Below are 11,031 nucleotides of genomic sequence, written 5' to 3'. Positions count from 1 at the left end.
CGACTGTCTGCAAGGTGTTTTTTTACCTCACGGAGTGTTTGCGATTGCTTTTTACCTCACAACTGCCATAGCAGGGGAAGGTGGGAGTTTTAGTCTCAAGCGCATATGGGGAACATAAGGTTGTCAAATGGCTTGTGTCCTCTGCCGTCCTCTGGTGGCAACTCTCCAGGGCTTCAGGTGCAGATAGACTCGTCTAAATAATTCCTATTTTTTCTTCTTCTTCCTTATCCTCTACTGGCTGATGCAAGCAATCTACGACCATAGCCTCCCTGATAGGTAGCCATCCGTTTTTTGCTTTAAAAAACCCTCTAACCATGAATAACTCCCCATCTCCCAAGGATGGTTGTTTCACGGTCGAACAGCTAAAGCAGTCAGCAGGTCATTCCTAACGTTTAACCAAAATCGTCTTGTAAATTGAACCCAGTGGCTGGGGTCCGGCCCTTCAGAGCATCAGAACATACACTTCCTCAATCACCCATATAAAAGCCCTTCAAATATTTGTAGATGAGTATCACATCACCTCTTAAGAATCCCTCCTCCAGGTGAAATGTTCTTGAGTCTTTCAAGCTAAGGTTTGGTCTCCTCATGAGGTTTTGGTCTCTGGTATTTCAGCTCAGGACGCACATGTGATGAAGGCTGGCGTTAAACTAATGTGAGATTTCTGTGCCTTTGGATAAAAATATTTATACAACTGGATTCTGCACATTACCCCAATTGCAGTGGACTAGAAGTCTGAACTTATGGGGGGGGGGGGTTGGGGGTTGCATACCCTCCAACATTTCTCCAATGAAAATAGGGACGTCCCATTCCATAACGAAATTTACCCAACATCTTACTGGGTTGTTTCAGCCACTCTGTGCAGCTTTCAACATATATAAAAAACAATAAAACATTAAACATTTAAAAAACACCCTTCTCTATACAGGATTGCCTTCAGACAGCTGGGGGGGGGCCTCCATACCCTCCAACATTTCTCCATTGAAAATAGGGGCATCCTGAGGAAAAGCGGGACATTCCAGGATCAAATCAGAAATTGGGATGGTTTTTCTAAATCAGGGACGTCCTTGGAAAATAGGGGCACTTGGATGGTCTGTGGTGGTATGCGTAGTGCTGCCTTTCTGTATATCCTAGTATTGCTTGTGAAAATGTTTCAACACATTAAAATTTATGAATAGAAGGGAAATGTAAGCATGAAAAACCAAAGTGTGGAAAAGGGGAATTTCATGCATAGAGGCCCAGAATAAGGTGTACTCAGACCAGTGGGGGTTCCAGACTTCCAAACCTAAGGTCACCCTGGAGGAGGTGCACAGAAAGAAGACTGAAGTGGGTGGGGGGTTTCCTGTGTGCTCCAAAGGTAACCATTTAGGAAAACGTTAAACACAAGGTGCTTCGGTCTCAAGAGAACGGTGTGCAACTTTTGTCATGTACATTGCCACTTCGTGGAAAAAACCACTTACCAAAACGTTTGCCCATGTGTACTTGCACAAAAAATAGGGGATCTTGCTGAAAGGCAAGACATGGAGATCTGCACTGATTGTTACAATGCATTCCTTGTTGTTGTTGTTGTTGTTGTATCATTATACAGTAGTACCTCGGGTTAAGAACTTAATTCGTTCTGGAGGTCTGTTCTTAAGCTGAAACTGTTCTTAACCTGAAGCACCTCTTTAGCTACTGGGGCCTCCTGCTGCTGCTGCGCCGCCGGTGCATGATTTCTGTTCTCATCCTGAAGCAAAGTTCTTAACCTGAGGTAATATTTCTGGGTTAGCGGAATCTGTAACCTGAAGCGTATGTAACCTGAAGTATATGTAACCCAAGGTACCACTGTAATATGATTGTATAATCTTAGAAGGGGCGTGGGGGTGATTATCAGAAAGAGACCCCGAACTTCTAAATTTTCCACTACGCTACTGCTGATGAAAGCAGTAGTTTTGGGAAAGTCCTGATGGCTGGTTCTAGAGGGGCCTGGAGGGTGACATTTGACCTGTGCTACGCAGTGGCAGATTTCTGACTGTCATGTAGCTGTTCAGACAGGAGCCTGGTTGGGAAAGGAAACACAGCAACCCCATATCTTCTGTGTGCTCGAAGAAGTCTTCTGTTTAAGGAAGCCTCCTGCCGCCACCCCTGCTGAGAGATCTCCATGGCACCCTCTCTGCCACCCCATTCCCAAATTAATCACAGTAATAAAAGCCACAGATTCATGCTGAAAGTACAAAAATAGAGACATATACTTTGAAAGTCTTGACAGTAAAATCCACTGACACAATGGGCTCAGCACAGCAGGAAAGACCTCAGCCATAGAAAGAAAGATGGGATTAGAACAGCGCAACCCTCCAAACACCCTTCAAATGGCCGTCTTGGAGTGGCTCAGTGCCATTAGCAATCCCTCTCGCAGCAAGAAATCCCAGGGGTGAGGATCAATAATACTTCCTCACAGAAAGGAGCCTCGGGGGGTAAGGTCATAAATATTCCCCCTCATGGACTGGGAACTGGGGTTCTAAACCCAAGAACATATCCCTGGACACACACACAAAGAGCAGGAAGTCCTGAGAGTTAATACTAGTATTTTGTTTTCCCTGCAGCAGGGAGTCCCGAGAGTTTATACTAACAATACTCCCCCAGGGAATTGTAGGAGGTAACCGTTGCATGGAGGGAGCCCCAGAAGATTTATTTGGGCGTACAAATTTGACACCATCCCTCCCTCCCCCCACGGCTCTCCTACTCAATCACCCCCATTGGTCTAGCTAGCATTACTTCTAGTTATTATACAAGCACTTGTTAAATAGAAAAAAAAGGAAAAGGAAAGCATTTGGACCAAAGTTCTCTCCTTCCTCGGGTCAGACGTTGGAGTAAATCTGGTCGGTTCCAGAGGTGGGCTGCCAGTTGCCCAGGTTTCCGTAAAGTCCAGTCAGCTCACCGGCTGATACATTTTCATAATCTTCAGCCACCGCCATGGATTCGTAGGCCTTGGTGCTCAGATCCTAAAAAGAAAAAAGAGAAAGGAAGTTTTAGTCCATTTGAAGCACGTGGCTTCCACTAAAGAAGACTAGGAACTGTGGTTTACCCTTCTCATGGGGCTACAATTCCCAGCACTCATAACAAACTACCTTATATGAACATACCCAGTCCCTTAGATCACCTTTGGAGGCCCTTCTCCAGTTCCCCCATCTGAGGGAGGCTCAGAGGGCGGTGACAAGGAAGAGGGGGCCTTTTTAGTTGTGGCTCCCCATTTGTGGAATGCGCTTTCCCCAGTGAGGGCCACCTGGTGCCTTTGTTGACATATGTTTTGACACCAGGTAAAAATTTATCTCCCCGCCTCCCTGTCCAGAAGAAGAAGAGTTTGGATTTGATATCCTGCCTTTCACTCCCTTTAAGGAGTCTCAAAGCGGCTCACATTCTCCTTTCCCTTCCTCCCCCACAACAATCACTCTGTGAGGTGAGTGGGGCTGAGAGACTTCAAAGAAGTGTGACTGGCCCAAGGTCACCCAGCAGCTGCATGTGGAGGAGTGGAGACGCGAACCCGGTTTCCTAGATTACGAGACTACCGCTCTTAACCACTACACCACACTGGCTCTCAGGCTTTCGATAGACTAAGATGGGCACTGTTTTGTTACTAGTGTGTTGCCCAAGCTTCCTGTGGTAGAGTTGATTTGATCTGTTTCCATGGTATGAGGGTCTCAAATGAAGAAGAAGAAGAAGAAGAAGAAGAAGAAGAAGAAGAAGAAGAAGAAGAAGACGACGACGATTGCTTTGGAGAAGCTGTATGTTGTCAGTGGCAGACCTACACTTGGGGGGCCCTGAACTGCCATGGGGGCCCCTTCGCAACCAGCAACAAAATCTGGGTAACCTCTATCATCACCATCAGTGGGGTTGTTCCACAAAATATCACCAAACCTTTACAACATCTGCACTACTGACTCTCAGACTTCAGGATTGTTGAAATATATACAACAAGTCTTCTCCTTTAACAAGTCTTCTCCTTTAACAAGACTCTTAATCTTAGGGTTGTGGGTTTGAACCCCACATCAGTCATTGCAGAGAGGTCAGACTAGACCCATTCCAACTCTAAAGGTAAGGTAAAGGACCCCTGGACAGTTACGTCCAGTCAAAGGCGACAATGGGGTTGCGGTACTCATCTCACTTTGAGGCTGAGGGATCCAGTGTTTGTCCACAGACAGCTTTCATGTGGCTAGCATGACTAAACAGCTTCTGGCACAACGGAACACCATGATCGAAACCAGAGCGCACGGAAATGTCGTTTACCTTCCCGCCGCAGCTGTACCTATTTATCTACTCGCGCTGGCATGCTTTCAAACTGCTAGGTTGGCAGGAGCTGGGACAGAGCAATGGGAGCTCACCCCATGGCAGGGATTCGAACTGCCAACCTTCCAATTGGCAAGCCCAAGAGACTCAGTGGTTTAGACCGCAGCGCCACCTGCATCCCTAACTCTACAGTTCTATGATTCTATCAAATAATAATAATCAATTTGAGTCATGCAACTCATATGGGGTCTCATAGTTTTTAAGCAACGTGGACGTGGACGAAAGCAAGTTCTGGGGTTCCTCCAGGATTAGGAGCACGAAGCTTAAGTTTCATTATAGAATTACAGAATTGGAAGGGACCCTGTGGATCATTTCATCCAATGCACTGCAATGAAGGAATATGCAGCTGTCCCACACAGGGAGCGAACCGGCAACCTTAGCATTATCAGCCCCACACTCTAACCAACTGAGCTATCAGGGCTGAGCTAGTTTCACAGTAGATCCGCCCCTGAGTATTGTACTGCCCTGAGCCTTCCCCTACATTGTCAGCAGCTGGGCTCCCTCCTCCCTTCGACTTGCTGTACATGTTGAACTGCTCCTCTTTCTTCTTGGACCTGGAGGGCTTCTCTACTTTGAGCGATGTCTTCTGCTCTCCATTTTCATCCGTGACATACAGCGTAGGGTCCTCCTGCTCCTCGTCTTCCTCTTTCTTCTGCCCCTTTTTTCTAGTGGCAGAAAGGGAGGAGGGAAAAGAAAAAACGTGATGTTATAAGTGGGATGTAGGGATAAGGTTGTCAACCGATAGCGGTGGGAGAATCTAGCACCGTTCATGGAAGATTGATGCAGGTGAAGCTTCCCCAGCTGTGGGGATCAACTGCTCATGTCTGCAGATCAGGCTTCTCTGAAAGGCGCAGGAGCGTCAGCCCATAAAAAAAGTTGGCAACCCTCCACAATATCAGAGACAGGGGAGAGGGTGGGGGAAGAGGGTACATAAGCCGGTTTTTGCTAAATAATGAAAGCTAGCATCTACTTGCTAACAGTGCTGTGGATGAAGCCAGCTGCTCACCTGCTTTTCGTCACCTTGTACATCACCGTTCCCAGCAGGGAGAAGAAGAGGAGGCCCCCAACGGCACCCCCAGAGGCCATGAGCAGGAGGGTGGTGTCCCCTGCAAAAAGAGACAGTGAAACCTGGTGGCTGTCCTTTGCAAAGAGGCCGTCCGCATGCAGATGAGATTTAAGGTCCCTTTTAGCAGTCAGCTGACTGGCAGAAATCCAGGTGGTACCTTCTCCATGACAGCTTCACCCGTTGGATGCTAAGCCTGCCAGAAAGGTCAGCATCAGCCCCTAGTATCCTTGGCCATCAGCCAAGCCCCCCCAAGTCACTAGTGGTGCCTGCCTTTGGTCCTCAATCCCTTTTTGGTCCAGAATTCCAAAACGTGTCCCATGGCTTGATTTAGCCATCCTTCTAATTTCCCACAATCCCTCTGGCTTGCTGCCACTCTGAGGCATCATGGGGAATAAAACAAATGTCTAGACCAGGGGCAGTCAACCTTTTTTTACCTACCACTCACTAATGCATCTTTCTTAATGGTCAAATTTCCTTACCGCTCACCAGTGGTCGATGGAAGGAGGATTCAGCTTGTGCCATAGAACCCCCTACCGCCCACCTAGAATCCTGAAACGCCCACTGGTGGACGGTAGGGACCAGGTTGACAACCTCTGGTCTAGACCTAGAGCACAGAGCACCGCCATTTCAGAAGTGCAGGGGTTGGGTGAGGGTGAGGAAAGGTCTAGATCTTGACCGTAGCATGGAGAAAGGGTTTTATAACCCTTCTCTGATATGGATTGTTCCCCACACCCCCAGCTCCTGCGTCTCCCGCTTAGTAAATCAAACAGCTAGCAAGCAAAGGCCCAAACCCATCACATGTAGTTCAGCCCTTACATGTGGTGAATCTACTTAATTCGCACATCTTGGAACCCTGTACTGCAACCCTTTCAAAATTTGCACTCTTCTGACTTTTGCAATGTAGTACTCCAAACAATTAATGCGAGTAAAACTGCATATACTAGTTAAGAGGGGGGAATGCATTGTATGAGGGGAATCTGCTTTCAAAAATGTGCACATTGGGAGAGATTCATACTAATTCACAGTGACGTATCCTCATACCAACTTTTTTTATACAATTGTGAACTGATGTGGAGAACTGAATATTGGAAAAATAAGAAACTGAGAGAGACCCAAAGTGACAGATTTGTCCCCATGTCTCATGGAGATAATTTGTGTTGCATGCAGAAGATGCTCAGCCGGCATCTCCATATAGTGCTGAGAGCTGCTGCCAGCCAGAGCTGACAATATTGAGCCAGATGGACCAATGGTCTCACTTGGTTTTAAGGCAGCTTCCTATGTTCCCAGATACCTCTTATTAGCGCTTAGACCTTACTTACCTGCCTGGATGGTGGGCAGTGTGATTTGGCTTGGCCCGTGTTGGTTGGTAGCTGTGCAAGACACGTTGGTGAGGCTGGAGGTGGGGCCTGTCAATATCCCAATGATGGCCTGTCCCCAGGAGACTGAGGCTGCCTGCAGCTCAGAGCTGTTGAACTCCCCAGGAACGGTACGGTTTGGTAGGCGCCACTCGATTTCGGGTAAGGGGTTTCCCTCGGCTATGCAGTAACATGTTACTATCTCTCCAGTCCTTGACAGGGTGCAGTTCCCTTGAGGCAGGATCACTGGCTTATCTGCAAGGATAGCAGAGGGATATTTTAAAAACTAGAACAACCACACGTCACAGTGTGTGTTCCCATGGTCCAAGCTGCTACACTTCCAAAAGCTTAAAAGGTTTTAAAATGTGCACTTAATGCAGCCTTGCAAATAAGTACTAGCCTGCAAGAGTTTTTTTTACCAGTTTACTCAGGCTAGTAGAGCAGGGAAGAAGACAGAGACGTAAAGGGCTGAAAAAGTGGGTGGGGAAATAGTTTCCCCCATTCCCCTGTCCCATCATTTAAATCTTTACACAATATACCACACACCACACATTTAACACACACAACTTTTCCCCAAAGAATCTTGGGAACTGCAGTTAGGGGTGCTGGGAACTGTAGCCCTGTGAGGGGTAAACTATAGTTCTCAGGATCATTGGGGGAAGTCACATGCTTTAAACTGGAGCCCCCCCCCCCAACGTTGGGTGCATCTCGGTGCCTCTGCTTAACATGCATTATTGGGTTGTGCCTGGTGGGCAGAAATTCATTCGGCAAAGCTTTCACAGGCATGGAGATGCCATAACAGCAGCAACAACAAAAATCACCCGTTGCGTTTTTACAAAGGCATAGGAGCTCCAGGCGAAGGAAAAGGTGGCAACGTGACATCGTAAACATGAACTTGGTGTGACTTTGCCACTAAGCCCCAAGTTGGCCACAGATAAATACAGTGCTAGTGAAACAAGAAATCAAAACCTCTCCTTACACTGCACATTGAGATAGGTGGGCGGCGAGTCTTCCCCCATCCCGACATCATTCTCTGCAACACAGTGGTATGGCCCCGAGTCCCTCCGCACATCTGCCAGGGTCACCTCTGGCCCAACACCTGCTGCCCGCAGTGGTGCTTTGCGAGGCCCGAAGAACCACCGGTAACTGACAGCCGGGGGGTTGCTCTGGCTGCTGCATCGGAGGGTGACGCTGTCTCCTTCTTTCAGGTTGGGGTTCCCCACTACGGAGACGACAGCATTTTTTGGAGAATCTGGAAGAGTCCGTCAGAGTGGGGCAGAGGTCAATGGAAACCCATTTTTGCTGCTAAGGCTGCACACTTCATCCTACGCCTCAGCTATTGATCCCAACGCCTCTGTCTGCACCTGCTGAATTTCTACCTGTTTTCTAGGAATTAAAGGTGCAGGGTCACACAAAAAGGGAGATAACACCATATGGTTGCAAAGGGTGACGGGGGCCACACCATGTATTGAAAGCACACAACTTCCCCCAAAGAATCATGGGCTGCTAGGAATTGTAGCACTGTGATGCTATAGTTCTCAGGATTGTTGGGGGGGGAGCCATCAGCTTTAAACGCACGGTGGGGGTGTGCTAAATTGTGCTATAAACACCTTGTTTCTATGCTTCAAGTGGATTTAGAAAATTATTGTTCAAACCCCCTCCACCCTTTCCCAGACTTTCCTAAACAGCAGGAATCTTTTCACCTTAGATTAAAAAACATGCCCACGTTCATTTATAAAGCTAGCAAGTAACTAGTCCTCATGGTAGCTAGAAGAAACTGTCTTAACAATTTAAAATGAGAGCCGACTTTCAAGGGCAGAGCATCCATTGCTTTGTAGTGAAGGGGGCCTTCTGACCACGTCTCCACCCACAGTACTGTGTCCAGGCACTCACATTTAACCTGCAGGTAGATTCCATTGCTAGACTGTTGCTGGTTTGGGAAGGTGGCTGTGCACTGCAGGTATTTGCCATGATCCTTGTGAGAAGGAACGTAGCTGAGCCCCGATTCCGTCCGCCAGGAACCCCCAGCAAGACGTTCCTGGACTGTGGCAGCCTTGCCTCCCACAAGGTTCCAGGTCAGAGTAGGTGGAGCCAAGGGGCAGGTGTGCAGGGTTGAACAGGTGATCAGGGTGCGGTCGCCTTCAGTCAGTAAGCCTGGGTCACTCATCTCCAGTTGCGACGGAGTGTCTGCAAGCAAAAAGGCTACAAATCTGCCCGAGGACCACATTCCATTGTGAGAAATCTTTCAGGGGGCACGTGCCAGCGGTGGGCGGGGCCAGGCCAGAGGCAAAAGTGGGCGGAGCATTCCTCTCCCACACTCTTCTCAAACTTCCGTCCAGGCATGCAAGAGGCATGATCAGAGTTCAAGGACGTATCCCAGCCAGGCAAAATCTCTCAAGGAAGGTGGGAAGAAAGGGCAGCAAGGGGTGTGGCCTGAGGATGGGGTGTGGCCTGGGAAGAGTTCTGAGGGCCAGAAGGAGATGGCAAATTTGGGGACTGGCCATGAGATTCCTCCATGAACAAGTGAGGGACCGGGATGCAGCAGGGATGGGAAGGGGGTCTTCCGGGAGGAGCGATAGTCACGTGACGCAGGGAGAGGGGAGGCTGAGCTCCCACCTAATCCTCCCCACAGAAAGAGGGTGTCGAGCCCCATGGGTCATGTGACATGAGCAAGGAGAGGTTGGGGGGTCCTGCCAGGTGGGGGTGGAGATTCAGCCAGGTGGCCTGAGATGGGGCAGCTTGTAAGGTGAGGCCCCTATTTCAGGGTGGGGGTGACTGGGGGGAGCTTGCCTCTTAGCAAAGTGGGTGGGGGGCATTGGAGGGCAGCCCATGTGGGGAGAGGCAGTAGCCTTTGGGGGGGTTGAGTTTGAAAGGCAGTTCTGAGGTGGGGAGGAAGAGGCTCAGAGTAGAGCCAGAGGTTCTTGTTTTCGTTTTTACTATGCATTTTGTGTTTTTATGTTGTGAACCTTCCTGAGACCTGCGGGTATAGGGTGGTATGCAAGTTTAAATCATCACCCTCAGCAAATCATCATCACAACTCCCCGGCCTGGATGCATGGGTCCACCTCACCTGCTACGTCCACCCGGACCGTGACGTCGTAGAAGCGGTGTTTAACCGAATCAGGGTTGATCCAGACATAGTAGCTCATGGCATCCTCGCTGCGAACGGGGTTGATGCTAAGGGTGCAGTTGCCCATCTCGAGGTCTCCCAGGACCTCCGTCCGCCCTTGGTACTCCGACAGGACGCTGCCCTGGCTTTTGCTGTTGTAGATTTCAGGGTACCCTCTCGACCGGTACTGGTACCAAGCCACGCTGAACTTGCCACCCCAGGAATCGCGGGAACCAGGGAAGGTGAACGAGCAGGGAATGACCACGCAGGAGCCCTTCAGGGCTTGGATGGAGCTAGGCAGCATGGACGTCCAGGCATCAGACACAGGGCTGTAAAACAGAACTGGAGGAAAAGGTGCGAGGAGCAGGGAGAGAGTCTTTCAGCAGGTCTTTAAGTGGTTGTGGAATACTCAAGAGTACACACCACCAGTACCACTTTTCTTAGAAGGAAAGCATTGCTAAAGACCCAATTCCATACTGTGCGACATGGACTTCCTGAGAAGACCTGCCAGCAACAAGGAACCTACCTAGGAGACATGCCAATGGGAGACCATTGCCGGAGAGTCTCATGTTGTGAAGCACCTCTGGGTTCGCAGCCCTGAGAGAGGCTCAGGGCTGGGGGAATGGGAAATCTGTCTCTTCTCCGTCATGCACAGCGAAGCCCGCGGGTGAGTTGGAAGAAGGAAAAGCTGGAGGAAATTAAAGAGAAGTCAAGAAAATCAGGTGTGCGCCAACTTTGATTCTCCATGGGAGCCTGCGTGGTGTAGTGGTTAGAGTGTTGAATTAGAACCTAGGAGACATGGGGATGGAAGCCCCTTCAGAGCTCTCTGTCCCTCTTTGGTCTGCCTTAAGCTGGGCTAGTAACTTCTTCCTGGGCTAGTAAGCTTATTTGCAAGGCATGACCAAGGAACAGATTTGTTAAATGTTCTGGATTTTCTGAATTGCTGCCAGGATGTTCCGACTGAGAGCTGTGTGTGTAAAGAAGTGTAGAGGGGCATCTTGTCTTTAACGAACGTCCAGGATTTCACAAACCTTTGAAATACACAGTTTGGACTCATACTTTGGCCTCTTTCTTTGGCCAAATTTACATGGCCTTTCCCCATTTTTTCTCCTGACATGATGTGTCGTCCTGCACCGAACACACGTCTCAGCTGTCTTACAATGCAATCCAAGCCATGTCTGC

At 49.0% G+C, this 11,031-nt stretch overlaps 1 protein-coding gene across 5 annotated transcripts in view; it reads right to left on the bottom strand.

Moving 5' to 3' along the window:
- Nucleotides 1–2,201: 2,201 nt before the first annotated feature.
- Nucleotides 2,202–11,031, bottom strand: part of LOC309537131 (B-cell receptor CD22-like) — a 30,186-nt gene continuing 21,356 nt past the window's right edge. For 3 of the 5 annotated variants that reach the window (XM_082231679.1, XM_082231678.1, XM_082231677.1), the window contains exons 2-9: nucleotides 10,376–10,537; nucleotides 9,811–10,191; nucleotides 8,635–8,928; nucleotides 7,721–7,993; nucleotides 6,706–6,996; nucleotides 5,327–5,426; nucleotides 4,802–4,985; nucleotides 2,202–2,978 (exon numbers count right to left, since the gene is read on the bottom strand). In XM_082231679.1, coding sequence (XP_082087805.1) covers nucleotides 2,835–2,978; nucleotides 4,802–4,985; nucleotides 5,327–5,426; nucleotides 6,706–6,996; nucleotides 7,721–7,993; nucleotides 8,635–8,928; nucleotides 9,811–10,191; nucleotides 10,376–10,418 — 1,710 coding nt within the window. In that variant the 5' untranslated portion in view covers nucleotides 10,419–10,537 and the 3' untranslated portion in view covers nucleotides 2,202–2,834. The remainder of the gene's footprint in view (nucleotides 2,979–4,801; nucleotides 4,986–5,326; nucleotides 5,427–6,705; nucleotides 6,997–7,720; nucleotides 7,994–8,634; nucleotides 8,929–9,810; nucleotides 10,192–10,375; nucleotides 10,538–11,031) is intronic. The other 2 variants (XM_082231680.1, XM_082231681.1) reach the window with 2 other exon arrangements.

The sequence above is a fragment of the Podarcis vaucheri genome (genome assembly GCF_965113315.1).
Source record: "Podarcis vaucheri genome assembly, chromosome: 7".
Lineage (NCBI taxonomy): Eukaryota > Metazoa > Chordata > Lepidosauria > Squamata > Lacertidae > Podarcis > Podarcis vaucheri.
The sequence above is the reverse complement of the archived record's forward strand: the minus strand, read 5'-3'. Positions and strand labels throughout refer to the sequence as shown.